Source organism: Ornithorhynchus anatinus, chromosome 8, assembly GCF_004115215.2.
Source record: "Ornithorhynchus anatinus isolate Pmale09 chromosome 8, mOrnAna1.pri.v4, whole genome shotgun sequence".
Taxonomy (NCBI): domain Eukaryota; kingdom Metazoa; phylum Chordata; class Mammalia; order Monotremata; family Ornithorhynchidae; genus Ornithorhynchus; species Ornithorhynchus anatinus.
In genome coordinates, this window is record NC_041735.1 from 60,637,882 (window position 1) to 60,653,464 (window position 15,583).

The 15,583-nt window shown below is 42.4% G+C and overlaps 1 protein-coding gene across 3 annotated transcripts in view; it reads left to right on the forward strand.

The window, feature by feature from the left end:
- The window catches only part of TMEM196 (transmembrane protein 196), a 52,821-nt gene extending 37,775 nt beyond the window's left edge, over window positions 1-15,046 (forward strand). For 2 of the 3 annotated variants that reach the window (XM_029070182.2, XM_029070183.2), the window contains exons 2-4: window positions 641-697; window positions 8,844-9,098; window positions 12,142-15,046. In XM_029070182.2, coding sequence (XP_028926015.1) covers window positions 641-697; window positions 8,844-9,098; window positions 12,142-12,201 — 372 coding nt within the window. In that variant the 3' untranslated portion in view covers window positions 12,202-15,046. Of the gene's footprint in view, window positions 1-640; window positions 698-8,843; window positions 9,099-10,591; window positions 10,666-12,141 lie in introns of all 3 variants that reach the window. The other variant, XM_029070181.2, reaches the window with a different exon arrangement.
- The last annotated feature ends 537 nt before the right edge of the window (window positions 15,047-15,583 follow it).

Below are 15,583 nucleotides of genomic sequence, written 5' to 3' on the forward strand. Positions count from 1 at the left end.
TTGATATCAAAGTTAGACTGTAAGCCCGTCAAACGGCAGGGACTGTCTCTATCTGTTGCTGACTTGTTCATTCCAAGCACTCAGTACAGTGCTCTGCACATAGTAAGCGCTCAATAAATACTACTGAATGAATGAATGAATGAATTTTTATCTCTAAGTTATCCAAATAATTTGCTGATATAGTACCAATCTTTTATTAATTGTTGCATACAGGCATTAAAAAACAAATAGTGGCTGTTTTTGGAAAACTAAACACTTTCAACATCTGGAATGTTTTTGAGCATCGCAATTACACAATGGTCCAATTTACTCACTTATCAAATCAAATCCTACAGACATTCAAAGCCATTGATAAAACTAATAAATTATGTTTGGTTTATATGCAGTTTTTCAAAGGAAAACCCACTTTCATAAGACTTAATATTTCAAACATTTCTTAACCCATTCTCTCCTAAATGAGTCTGTTTAGTGTGAGTGTTGAGACATTCTGGGATCTGAGACTGAGAATAAAATGGCTGACATGATTGAACAATTGTGAATTTAACTGTAGATGAAGTTACTGCTGCCTATTAATCTGTAAGCTATAAGGTCTTCAGCTACCTGTGAATATGGAATAATTGGTATTTGTTTTGCTTTGCAGTTTCTGCTTTGTGGCATATGTGGAATATTTTGCGCCAAAAAAAAGTCTGGACTTGTCGTAAGTTTTGCACTGAATATCCTGTGCGTTGTAAGTTCTTGAATTGTAGATGTCTAGAGATGGAAATGGTCAATTGTCATGAACTTTCCTGTACATGAAATGTTATTCATTTCATTGAAAAATGACTGAAATATAAGCCCTTACCAGTGAGATGTTGGCATAAAGTCACCCAAGGGAAGAGCTTGATGAGTATTTTAAATAGCACAAAATAATAATAATTGTAAGTATTTGTTAAGGGCTTACTATATGCTAAGCACTGTACTAAGTACTGGGGTAGATATAAGATAATCAAATTGGACAGAGTCCCTGCCCAACATGGGGCTCGCAGTTTAAGAAGCAGTGAGTATGGGTTGTTAATCCCCATTTTACAGATGAGCAAACTGAGGCCCAGAGAAGTTAAGTGACTTGCTCAAAATCACACATCATGCAAGTGGCAGAGCTGGGATTAGATCCTAGGTCCTCTGACTCTCAGGCCAATGTTCTCTCCACAAGCCCACTTTAGCATCTGTCAATTGTACCTCACTATTCATTCAATTCATTCATTTAGTATTTATTTAGTGCTTACTGTGTGCAGAGCACTGTACTAAGAACTTGGAAGAGTACAATATACCAATAAACAGACACCAGTACTGTAACCAATCGAAGGTCTCCTTATGCTGGCAAAAATCAAATGTTAAAATACAGTACTCTGCACTCAGTAGGCACTCAGTAAAAACTTTTGTTTTTACTGAGTGCCTACTGAGTGCAGAGTACTGTATTAAACATTTGAGAAAGTACAGTTCAACGGAGCTGGTCGATACCTTCCCTACCCACAAGGAGCCTACAGTCTAGATGGGGAAACGGACATTAATATGAATAAATTATGGCTATGTACATAAATGCTGTAAGCCTGAGGATTGCTTAAAATGTACAGATCCAAGTATGTTGGCAACACAAAACGGGGAGGGAGTAGGGCTTGGAACAGTGCTTGGCACGTAGTAAATGCTTAACGAGTATTATTAAGGGAAAAGAGGGCTTCTTGGAGGAGAAGTGATTTTAATAAAGTTTTGAAGGTGGGAAGAGCAGGGGTCTGTCGAATATGGAGGAAGAGGGATTTGTAGAAGAGAGGGAGGGTATTGGTAAGAGATCAGTGGCAGATTTGGGCTTCATCTGCATAGAGGTGGTAGGTGAAGCCATGTGAGCGAATGAGTTCTCCAAGGGAGTGGGTGTATATGGAAAATAGAAGAGGACCAAGAACTGAACCTTGAGGGACACCCACAGTTAGGGAGTGGGGGGCAGAGGAGGAGACCATAAAAGGATAGACAAGATCAAGGTACAGTGAATAAGTTGGCATTCGAGGAGCAAAGTGTCTAGACTGGATTCAAATAGTGGGAAATCACCTAGGTAAGTTAGGAGGTTTTTTATTATTATTATTATTATGGTATTTGTGAAGTGCTTACTATGTGCTAGATGCTGTACTAAAAGCTGCGGTAAGTACAAGGTGATAGGGTTGGACACAGTCCCTGTCTCACATAAGGCTTACAGTCTCAATTCCATTTTACAGATGAGTTAACTGAGGCACAGAGAAGTTAAGTGACTTGCCCCAGGTCACACATCAGACAAGTGAGGAGCTGGAATTAGAATCCAGGTTCTTCTGACTCTCAGGTCCCTGCTTTACCCACTAGGTCATGCTGCTTCTCTGAAGGGGGTGAGCTGAGTGTTTTAAAACCAATGGGATGGAGTTTCTGTTTGATGCCGAGGTGGATGGGCAACCACCCAGCGGTTCTTGAGGAGTTGGGAGATATGAACTGAATAGTATTTTAGAAAAATGATCCAGGCAGCAGAGTGAAGTTTGGACTGGAGTGGGGAGAGACAGGAGGCAGAGAGGTCAGCAAGGAGGCTGATAAAGTAATTAAGGTGGGGTAGGATGAGTAATTGGTTTAACAGAGTAGCAGTTTGCGTGGAGAGGAAAGGGTAGATTTTAGCGATGTTGTGAAGATGGAACAAGATTGAGTGATGTATTGAATATGTGAGTTGTATGAGAGAGAAGAGTCAAGGAAAATGCCAGGGTTACAGGCCTGTGAGACAGGAAGGATGGTGGTACCACCTACAGTGATGGAAAAGTCAAGGGGAAGACAGGGTATGAGTGGGAATAATAATAATAATAATGTTGGTATTTGTTAAGCCCTTACTACGTGCCAAGCACTGTTCTAAGCACTGGGGTAGATACGAGGTCGTCAGGTTGTCCCATGTAGGGCTCACAGTCTTCATCCCCATTTTACGGATGAGGGAACTGAGGCCAAGAAAAGTGAAGTGACTTGCCCAAGGTCACACAGCTGACAAGCGGCGGAGCCGTGATTAGAATCCGTGACCTCTGACTGCCAAGCCTGGGCTCTTTCCACTGAGCACGCTGCTTCTCTAAGATAAGAAGTTCGGGGAAGATAGGAAGTTCTGTTTTAGACATATTAAATTTGAGGTGATGGGAGGACATCCAAGTAGAGATGCCTTGAAGGCAGGAGGAAATGCAAAACTGCAGAGAGGGAGAGAGATCAGGGCTGGAGATGGAGATTTGGGTTTCATCTGTGTAGAGGTGGTAGTTGAAGCCATGTGAGCTAATGCGTTCTCCAAGGTAGAGGGTATAGTTGGAGAATAGAAGAGGACACAGAACTGAACCTTGAGGGACCCCCACAGCAAGGGGGTGGGAGTCAGAGGAGGAGCCCACAAAAGAGACTGAGAATGAGCGGCCAGAGAGATAGGATGAGAACCAGCAGGGGAGAATGTCAATGAAGCCAAGGTTGGATAATGTTTCCAGGAGAAGGAGATGGTCCACAGTGTCAAAGGCAGCTGAGTGGTAGAGGAGGATTAGGATGGAGTAGAGGCCATTGGATTTGGCAAGAAGATCACTGGTAATCTTTGAAAGGGAGCTTTCTGTGGAGTGAAGAGGACAGAAGGCAGATTGGAAAGGGTGGAGAGAATTTGGAGGAGAGATATTTGAGACGGCGCGTGTTGACAACTCGACCGAGGATTTTAGAGATGAATGGTAGGAGAGAGGTGGGGTGATAAATGGAGGGAGTCACTGGGTCAAGGGAAGGTTTTTCTAGGATCGGGGAGACTTGGACATGTTCGAAAGCAGTGAGGAAGAACAATTGGAGAGTGAACAGTTGAAAATAGCAGTTAGAGAGGGAAGAAGGAGGGAGGCAAATGCTTAGATAAGGTGGGAGGAATTGGGTTTGGAGGTTCACATGGAAGGGGTGGATTTTGAGAGAAGGTATGAAATCTCCTCTGGCGAGCCTGCTGGGGAAGATGGGAGAGTTGAACAAGGTGCAGGAGCAGGGAGGAACTGGGAAGAAACAGAGGTGATTTTAGGGAGATCACGGCTGATAGTGTCAATTTTTTCAGTAAAGTAGGTGCCCAGGTCATTAGGCGCAAGGGATGGGAGAAGTCGGGGGGAAGGAGATTTGAGGAAGGAGTTAAATGTCTGGAACAACTGGTGAGGATGATGGGATGTGTGTAAATAAGGATGGGGAAATAATTTTGCTAGGGGGAGGAGAGGGCAGAATTAAAGCATGCAAGGACAAACTAAAGTGGACAAAGTCAGTGTGATTTCTAGATTTCCGCCAGCAGCACTCTGCAGCTTGTGCACAGATCAAAGGAGGTGGACTGTGGAGGTGATCCAAGGCTGTGGGTTAGTGGTACAAGACTGACAAAGAGATAGGGGAGAATGAGAGTTGAGTTCAGTAGAGAGGGTGTTGAGAGCGTCAATTTGGTCATTAAGGGAAGGTAATTTGGGTATGGAGGCTAAATGGGGCATAATGAGTTAAGCAAATTTGCTGGGGTCAAAAGATCAGAAGTCTCTGTTGGGGAACAGCACGGCTTTGCAGAAAGGAGGTGTGAGGGAGAGAAGGCAGGTGAGGAGGTTGTGGTCAGATAGAGGGATTTCAGAGTTGGCAAGGGTAGAGATTGTGCAGTGGCTAGAGATGATGCAAGTGAGTGTGTGTTTGAGTTGGCGAATGGGTGAGATGGAGTGGAGAAAGAGGTCAGTAGAGATGAGGAGCAATAGATAGTGGGAAGCGGAAGGGTTATCAGGAACATCTACGTGGATATCCAAGTCCCCAAGGATCAACATAAGAATGAAGAAAGAGAGAATGTGAGAAATCAATGTGACGGATCAAACTGGTTAAAGAAGCTGGACACTAAACCTTGGAGGTGGTGGATGACCATTACTAGAATCTGGAGTGAGTGGTAGAGGCAGATGATATGCATTTCAAAAGAAGGGAAAGAAAAGGATGGGCAAGGTGGAATAGTGCAAAAGCAGCTTTGGGGCATGAAAAGGAAGCCAACACCTCCTCCTTTCCCAGAGAGTCTGGGGGGATGGGAGAAGATGAAGACCACTCTGGAGAGAGCAGCAGGGGAGACTGTGTCATCTGGGGAGAGCCAGGCTTCAGTGATGGTGAGAAGCAGTGACTGTTCCAGGAACAGGTCAAGGATGAATAATAATAATAATGGTATTTGTTAAGTGCTTACTATGTGCCAGGCATTGTACTAAATGCTGGGGTGGATATAAGTACATCAATTTGGATACAGTACCAGTCCCACATGAGACTCACAGTCTTGATCCCCATTTTACAGATGAGGTAACTGAGGTCTAGTGAAGTGATCTGCCCAAGGTCACACAGCAGACAAGTTGCAGATCCAGGATTAGAACCCATGACCACTTCTGTTAGGTTCCTGCCTTGGGAATCTGGGGACCTGCACCAGCCTATGCTCCATAGAATAATATCTGGACACCCAAAACAGCCCATAAATGAGCTTGTTCGAAGCTGAAGTGAGCCCAGATTCGAGGCTGAGGGTTTCTAAGGTCCACAGAGCTGTCCCCGTGGACCGCTGGGTGTTGTAGGTCCACTAGCTTGGGGACAATCACCAATGAATGAAACTGTTGTTCGCCTGAGGTAGCATTCCCAGAAAGTCAGGCGTGGGCACTCCTGGACTGAATCAAGCTCACCTCTAACCAGCAGAACTCCAACCTCCATGTCACTGGCTTCACCCATCCCAGGATGGAGGCAGTGACTGGAAATTGAGGCTTTGGGTTCCCCTTTCAGAGGGCTTAATCCAGGCCTGGTGGTTTAAGAACCATTGAGCCTGTTGTAGGCAATTGGTGGTTATTGATAGCTCTCAAGAATGCCAGATAACCTTCTGCCACTCCTTGCCCACACAGATACAGGACGGATTGGTATTTGTTACCCGCTTACTATGTGCCAAGCCCTGTTCTAAGCACTGAGGGGGGATACAAGTTAATCAGGTTGTCCCACATGGGGCTCACGGTCTTAATCCCCATTTTACAGATAAGGTAACTGAGGCACAGAGAAGTTAAGTGACTTGCCCAAAGTCACACGGCTGACAAGTGGTGGAGCCGGGATTAGAACTCATGACCTCTGACACCCAAGCCCATGTTCTTTCCACTGAGCTGCGCTGCTTCTCAAAGATGGATCAGTTGAAAACCACGGCTTAGTGGAAAAAGCACAGTCTTGGGAGTCAGAGGACTTGGGTTCTAATTTCAGCTCTCCCGCTCATCTTCTGTGTGACCTTGGGCAAGCCACTTAGCTTCTCTGTGCCTCGGTAACTTCATCTGTAAAATGGGGATGAAGACTGTGAGCGCCAGGTAGGACAACCTGATTACCTTGTATCTACCCCAGCACTTAGACCAGTGCCAAGCATAGTAAGCACTTAACAAATACTGTTCTTCTTCTTATTATTATTATTAAAAATGGGGAAATGGCCATTAGTGGGCTGGGCCAGCCTGTGACGCCTCTAATTCAGCCTACCCGATGCTCACACTTTTTAAAGGGGGACAATTGTATCTTCCCCACTGACCTCTGTAGAAGGAACAGAAAACTACAAGTTCTATATTTTCAAATAGAACTGACTACCTCCCTACCCCTCTAGAGAATGCTTGCTCACTTACTAGTAAATTAATAATTGAATCTTCTGGGTTTCTCAGTGTAAAGTGCGAGCTTTTCCTGGGAACCTGTGATTATTGGCTTCACTGCTTCTGTCTTACATTCTAGGTTTGGGGTGGGACAGGAGGAGGTGTTAGACAAGGCCCCACTGGCTCTGAAAAACATATGAGGAAATCTCTGGCCTGGTGGGTCAAGAAATAGGTGCTAGATGAACAGACACTCTGCTGTTTCCGACTGCTGCTTGGGACTTGCTCCTTATGAAGGGAGTCAGAGGTCGTGGATTCTAATCCCAGCTGAGCCACTTGTCAACTGTGTGACTTTGAGAAAGTCACTTAACTTTTCTGTGCCCAGTTCCCTCCCCGGTAAAATAGGGATTAAGACTGTGAGCCCCACGTGGGACAACCTGATTACCTTGTATCTCCGCCAGTAGAATGGTGCTTGGCACATAGTAAATGCTTAAAGAATACCATTTTTTTTAATGTAATCTGACACTGCCCAGAGCCTAAAACAGGACAACATCCACCACCCTCTGTGCCATAGATGAAGCCCAGATATAGCAGTTTGCACAGTGACCCACCAGGATTACACCCAGTAGACCTTCTGACTCAGTAGCTAGTTGTGGCTAGTTCAAGGGAGAATAGGCTAGTTGTGGGTGAGACTAGGGAAAATTCTGAGGTCAGGACAGTCCATCTCTCTCTCTATAAGGCTCACCTGCAGCATGAAGCCACGTGTATCTGCTAACGGATGTATACATTTTATTCGATGGTATTTGTTAAGCGCTTACTACGTTCCAGGCACCATATTAAGTGTTGAGGTGGATCCAAGCTAATCAGGTTGGACATCGGCCATGTTCCAAGTTGGACTCACAGTCTTAATCCCCGTTTTACAGATGAGGTAACCGAGGCACAGTGAAGTGACTTGCCCAAGGTCACACAGCAGACATGTGGCAGAACTGGGATTAGAACCCAGGTCCTCTGACTCCATTTTATTTGTACTGTATGTGGATGTAAAACGTTGTTTGCTGTAAATGGATTATGGAGAAGCAATATGGCCTAGTGGAAAAAGCATGAGACTAGGGGTCAGGAGACCTGAGTTCTAATCTCAGGTCTGCCACTTGCTGCCATGGGACCTTGAGCAAATCACTTCCCTGCACCTCAGTTTCCTCATCTGTAAAATTGGGATTAAATACCTGTCCTCACTCTCCCTTAGACTATAAACCCTATGTGAGACTTGGACTATGGTCATTCTTCAAATACTGTATCTACCCCAGCTCTTAGTACAGTGTTGGGCACACAATGAGCACTTAATGAATGCCACAAAGACTATCATTATTATCAATAGCATTATTATTATTTCAGCATGCAACGCAGCCTACATCTTGTTTTAATAAATCGTTGCCTTAAAAGCCATTTGAGGCATGACTTTAGGTTCACCTTAGGCTATACAGCATGAAACTTTTTTTTGATTAATATGTGGTTGGGCTCTGTTCAGGATGAGTCACTACACTTACCAACAACTGAGAATCCAGCATCACAGTGCCACCTTGTAGGCAGCCAGTTGACTTCTGGGAGTGGCTAAAGCAAGAGCCTGGGAATCAGAAGGACCGGGGTTCTAATCCCGGCTCTGCCACTGACCTTGGGCAAGTCACTTCACTACTCTGGGTCTCAGTTACCTCATCTGTAAAATGGGGATTTAGACTTTGAGTCCCATGTGGGACAGGGATTGTATCCAACCTGATTAGCTTGTATCTAACCCAGTGCTTAGAACGGTGCTTGACACATAGGAAGTGCTTAATGAATACCATAATCATATTTATTATTATTGTTATTATTATAATCAGTGTATGTCATGAAAGAAGAAGGAAATGTCTGAAATGAAATAGGATTGAGAGGGTTCAAATTTGCATTTTAATCCCACTTCCTGCAAAGGAAAGTGCATCTTGGAAAATTCCGTAGAATAGGAAAATTGACTAAAAACTTCCTCTTTCATTATCTTGCCCGTTATATTGTACTATTCTCTCCCAAGCTCTTAGTATAGAGCTCTGTGCTCAATAAAACAATCAACTGATCAATTAAAAATATTATCTTGCTGGAAAATACGGAGCTGCCAACCCCATCTTTAGCCCTCCGAGGAGGCTCCGTCCAAATAATCGTTATGTTGCGTTCGCTGTTTTCTTCCTCGGTAACACGGCCTTTCTTCTTTCCTACCAGATGATCCTTTTTTCAGCCTGTTGTATCTGCGGATTGATCGGAGGCATCCTGAATTTTCAGTTCCTCCGGGCGCTGACCAAGAAGTCCTCCTCCCTTTACTCCCTGCACCTCGCCTCCATGTCTCTTGCATGCATCGGAATTGGGGGCTGCACCCTTTCTTCATGGCTCACTTGCCGGCTAGCCAGCTATGAACAAAGGAGGATGTTCTCGGAACGAGAGCACTCGCTCCACCACTCTCATGAGATGGCTGAGAAAGTGAGTTGGGCGCCTCTTCCTCCAGCTACTGTCATGTGCTGAAGCATGCAATCTGTCCTAGCTGAATTCACTTGCGGCTTTCTATGAGCAAGAGTTTCTGGGAAATGAGACGCTGTCAACCTCTCTGAGCATTCCCCCGCTATATTGGGGAGAGCTTTTTTTTAGGTACTGTATCTTTGCACTCCATGTGTACATCCATTTCCAGCATGATTCCTCCATGGCATCTCTATTCAAAGGCGCAGTCCCTAAATATAGCATTTCATAAATAATTGATTGCCTCATCACACTGGGTTGGTATGCATTTTGCTGAGAAGAAACACACAGAATGCTTCCTGTACCCACGAGAGCCCGTTTTAGAGAGCTAATAAATTCCCTGTTCTCCCTCAGGGCTTTACTTGCAGGAGGTGCTCCTTGGTTATGTAAATTAGAGGTAGGGGCCTAAAAGTCTGTTAATAAAGACACCCAGAGGATTGCTCTTTGGTATTTATAATAGAAATCAACAGAAAACTGCTTCATTTTTCACCGGACCTTGGTCGATCCTTTCTATACTGTGCCTGGATTTTGGTTCAACGCTGCGCTGTCCATTCTCAGTGGTCTTAATAATAATAATGATTGTGGTATTTGTTAAGTGCTTACTATGTACCAGGCACTGTACTAAGTGCTGGGGTAGATGCAAGCTAATCGGTTTGGATACAATTCCTGTCCCACACAGGACTCACAATCTTAATCCCCATTTTACAGATGAGATAACTGAGGCCCAGAGAAGTTAAGTGATTTATCCAAGGTCACAGAGCAGACAAGTGGCAGAGCCGGGATTAGAACCCAGGTCCTTCTGACTCCCAGGCCTGTGCTCTAGCCACTAAGTCATGCTGCATCCCAAGGTCTTGGGAAACCTACTCTAGCAGAAAGACTAATTTCACAGCATGTTTGTATTTTTAGCTAATTCTTAGTGTCCGCCTCAGTTCAGCCATATGTCCTAGGACACTTAAAAGTGAGATACGTACCCCTTTCCAAAGCCTAAAACCATACTAGGGTGATATCATCACATGGATCGTTTTGTACAAATAAATCTGCCTAGCCCCCAAGCAAATGGAAGTGTCATATTAGCTCTTTCTTTTCCACAACCTCAATCTGCCCAGTAGGAAAATGGAAAAAGTGCGATGGCACAAGGTGGGCAGAGCATTATCCTGCAGTTTTGGGTGAATTTTTGTATCTCCCTTAATCTAAAATCCAACGAAGTAAGGAGGCATTACTAACTTGACATGACGGAGGTAATCTCAAGTTAGTTGTACCTATGCCTTCAAAATATTAATTGAACTTCAAGTGATTCCCCAGTGTTAACATATCAGCCGGCAGAGATTTCATTACATGTTGTTCATTTAGGTTAAGGATTCTTTTTGTGTAATTTTTTTTTGATATTACTGTGATTTAGCCATGCTTTCTATGTTTCTGTTTGTGCAATATTTATTGTATAATTGTTATATTTATATTAGAGATTGAGGGGTATTGAAATAACCGACTTGCCCAGCTGCCCGGTCGTGCCCCCGACTCCAGAGTTACCTACAAGGTACGCCGAATTCTAGGGAGTTACCGTGTTGTTATGTCACTGCAGGAAGGACTTCCCTTCAGAGGAAGTCTTGGCGGTAGCCAATCAGCCTTGGTCGTTCCTACATTGTCACTCCTGGAAGTACCGCATTCACGGACGCTACTTCCAGGAAGAGATTGGAGCTTGGAAGATGGTTGAGTATTTAAAATATTCAGCCCGGGTACAGGCATCCAAACACCCTTCTGTTTGGATGAGTCACAGTTTGCTTATTCTATGCTGCATCATGTCTCTAATTCACTGTCACCATGCACAGAACCATAATTTCATGTCAAGTCGAGACCCGACTGTCTATGTATTTCATGTGGAAATTTCATGAACAATCAACCCTTTGTCCATCACGAATCCGGTAGAGCTCTTCAGAAATTCTCACTTGTAAACTGTCCTTGTGGGACGTCTTCAGCTTTTTAGACCTCTTCGTATGTCCTTTTGTATTTCTCTCCAGAGAACTTTTCCTTATGGAGAAGCATATCAAAGCTGGTCTCTACAACCATTTTCAGAGGGTTTTATTGCATAAGTTATATTGCTGAAGAGACCCATCAGGAGTTCACAAAAGACCATCTTGGTTATTGTCTAGTGGCTCTGTGAAGGTCTCCCTCAGTCACTGAATTTCTCTCAAAATTACCAATGATGTTGACATTGTTGACCCCCTTTGTTGATAGACGCAATATAGAGGCCTAGGATTTGGGCATTCTGAGACTGAACCACTCTCTTGTTTCTAGCTGGTGCACTTCTGAAACAGAGGATCGTGGTGGGACTTGGGGAAGGGGGAGAAGAGGTGGGTAATAAAAGAAGAGGAGTGGGAAGAAGGGATTCCAGGAGATAATGTACTGATGGAAGTTTGGACACCTCATGATGATAATGACGGTATTCGTTAAGTTCTTATCATGTGACAAGCACCGTACTAAGAGCCGGAGTGGATACGAGCAGATCTCGATGGACGCAGTCCCTGTCCCACGTGGGGCTCCCAGTCTCAATCCCCGTTTTATAGATGAAGTAACTGAGGTACAGAGAAGCGAAGTGGCTTGCCCACAGCAGTCACGTGGCAGAGTCAGGATTGGTACCTATGACCTTCTGACTGCCAGGCCCAGGCTTTTATCTATTATGCCAAGCAGCTTCTCTGAGGGTTCTCTGAAAGCAGGGCTCATGTCTTCTAGGTCTACTGTACTCTCCCATGTGCCTTATACTGTGCTTTGCACATAGTAAGTGCTTCATAAATACTAGTGATTGATTGACTGTTGGAGGACTTCAGTCTCTTGCCTGGGAATCCAGAGCCATTTACGCACCCCAAATTTACCTGAAAAGTCAGCTCCTTCAATTCAACAAAAATTTCAGCCCATGTTTAAACGTCTCAAAATTTTGGGGTGTGCATCACTGTTAGGGCATGGATTTCACACTGTAAGAATGTCTTTTAATCCGTGTGTTTTATTTCCATGACAGGAAATGACAGACAACATGAGCAATGGAGCACCACCGCTGATATATAATGGAAGAGTGTAATAATGGTTTTTAAAGATTTGAACTTTTTTTTAGGTTTTTCTTCAGCAAGGAGACACCAAAGGACTAGGAAGGAATGAGACACAATTCTGGCATTCACTTCCAGATTTCCTAAACTACAGAGCGGCCCGGCCGAATTTCCTCTTAGAATTGACAATTGAAATTTCTCTTCCTGGATTTTCCCGATTGCATTGATCAGCTCCATTTGTTGGCTGAACAGCTTTCCAGAAGCGTTCTACTACTTTACATAGACTTTTTTGATTGTTCTCGTGAAGATTTTTCAGAAAATGGAATCTATAAAATAGAAATAGGACTCAAGTACTGCACAAGCAACTCTTTGCCTCGCATGTGAATTAGGCTTATAAAAGGCTTGCATTTCATATGCAGTCTAAATGAACAAATTATGAGAATGCCAATAAACCACTGATGTCTTTGTTCTGAAAGACAGAATGCTTAGTGAATGCCATAAATTGAAACCTCAGCAATGCCTTGTTGTAAAGAAGTTGTAAATATTTCCAGTTTGTGAATGGAGTAGATTTCGTAATTTGTTCATAAAAGAAAATGGAATCTGAATCATAGAGGGAAGTGATTTTTTTTCTTTTTTTGAAAGAATATGAAGTGTATAATATTTTTGCATTTTTGCACAAAAGAAGGAAGGGTCCTCAAGTGATCGTCATTTCAAAATGTTTCTTTCATCACAGTGTGCAGGCTTATCTGCATGTTCCTCAATGTTAATATGAATAGAGTGTGGCATGTGTATATATACTGTAAATATAGAAAAATACGCACAGCATATATTTATAATATACCTATTTGTATACAGTGTGAGAAAGAGACTCCGTGATAAGATCGGGTCTTGTAAAGATTTGATTCCCACAGGTTTGGGAAGGCTACATCAATTATTCGATAGTATTTATTGAGCTCTGTGTGAAGTGCTTGGGAGAGAACAATACAACTGAGTTAGTGGAAACGTTCCCTGCCCACAACGAACTTACAGTCTAGAGCTTAGAGTCCGGTCTATGTAATTGCTGTCAGGAAGATCCCAATATTCAGGCCTACCCAAACTTTTCTGGCCCTACCAAATCACATGTTTAATTAATCTCTGTCTTTTGTAGAAGAGTGTAATGCAGATTTTTTGGCCTTTGAAATACAACTAGTACCTGTAAATATCGATGTCACTGGTATTGGTGGAGTTTCCTGACCTGAAAAAAAAAGCTAAAGAAAATGGATAGCCAGTGGTTTGGTATGATTTGTGAAACTCAAAAGTTTGTGTAATAGTTTTCGTGGCCAAATATTTTATAAATATGGCCCGTATATATATATATATATATACATACATTTTTTACACACCTATATATTTATGAATTTGAATATATAGTGATGAAGGTGTGTTGGTCTATAAAAGTATCCCATTTAACTTGCTTTACATCTAATAGCTTTATAGAGGGTGGAAAAAAGGTAGTTTAAAATTAGCTTTGGGTTTTTTATGGAGGGGGCAGAGGGGATTCCCACTGGACAGATATGACTATTACTAGTCTGAACTTTAGACCCTCAAGGAGTTGGAAGTAAATGTTAAAGAAACAAATCACCTAAAATAAAGGGAATTTTCATTTTAAAGAGTGAGAGTAAACCCCCTGCTCCAGAGATAGATTTTTGATTTGCTACCTGAGCTCATATCTTATAGATAGGAAGTACCACTTCTTTGGAATTACATTTCTGGGAACAGAGATGTATTAGCACTGGAGTAATTTCTGATTGACAGAGAAACATTTTAAAGACTGAACTTTCACTGGACTGGGTCCATTCTCATCACTGGAATGATCCCAGAAAACTGCTGCTCCAATTATGTTACTATACTGCAGGCAGTCATAGAGAAGCACATTTATAAACTTGAGTCTTGAAATTTCCAAATGGGGATGTCTTCAGGCTTTAGATAGGGCAAGTATCCAGTATTCTGGTGAAGGCAAGTTGAAATTCTTCCATTAAGTTTCAAACTGTTGAATCACCTTTTATCTTATTTTAAAGAACCACACAGCTCTATTGATAAAATCTCTATTCTAAATGATTTTCTCTGTTTTCTGCTGGGGAAAAACTTTCTATGTGAGGGATTATAGTTTTGCAGTAAGGAGATAAGCACATATGATTTAACACTCTATTTCTTCATTCCTAAGTATGTTTATACACTGCAGTAAGGATAGGGCCTGTCCTATGAGTAATAATATGTTAATGCCTTTCCTGAAATGTGTTTTATAAAATAAGAAATAAGTCTTAAATAATAGATATAAATAAAGAAAAAACAATCCTCCCTTTGCTCAGATTTTTGAAAGATGCTAAAAATAATGGCAAACGAACTGTAGCGTGCATTTGACACTGTGCCCATAGTACTTTGAAAATGTGGTGATTTCAACTTCAAGAAAATTTTAAAACTCAGTTGTTTACAAAGTGATTTAAGCAAATTGTTTGTGATCCTTTTTCAAATGAGGAGAGGGAATTGCCCGGTGTGTTGTATAAGTGCTTGAGAATGTAATTTCTAAACCCACTGAATTTTGGACTACTCTTTTACTAGTGGTTACCTTAAATATTCTAGTCCGAGCCAATGTCTCACTGGAAATGGTATGTTAAATCTATGGTAGAAAAGTCAATGAAACCGGTGTGGTGGTGTGATGTAGAGTCTGACTATTGATTTGTCAAAGTTACCGTGAGTCCCCAGAGGAAATAAATGAGTACCCTGGACATTTTAAAAATATGTATTAATTTGATAAACATTGGCACATTTTAAAGATTGCTTGGAACCGTGACTCTGCTGATGTGTGTCTACGTAATAAACGAGGAGTGTTTTGAATCTGCAGGCTTCTGTGGCTCTGTCTTCGTGCTGACAGTTCACATGATGAAATAGTCATTTTCCTCCAAATTTGGAAGTGGAAACTTGTTATACTTGGAAATTCAGTAGGTGTGAGTTGACAAGTAGCATTCAGAGTTCAAGAAGATCAGCGTTCCTTACGAAAAAAACCCAAAACAAAACAAAACTGTCCATGAAATTTTGGAGAGAGAGATTCAAGCCAAAGTATTTCTAGAATGATAATCTTTTGGATTCATTGCATGCTTGGTGAGCAGAAAGAAAACTGGGTCAGAAAAAATGATGACTTCCCAGTTTAAGGACTTTAATGTATCTGGGTCTCATGTGCTCCATTGAAATTTCTTGCGTCGCTAAGATCATTCTGATCTTTGCAGGAAAAATCATTAAGTTCTATGAGTTACTCAACCATTTAGAAGCTTCTTAAAGCCTACCAGCATTGTAAACCCTTAAACAGCTAACTACTTAGTAAAGTCCTTGGTACTTGTTAGCACTTAACACGTCATTAAAAAAAAAAAAACCCCAAAAGCT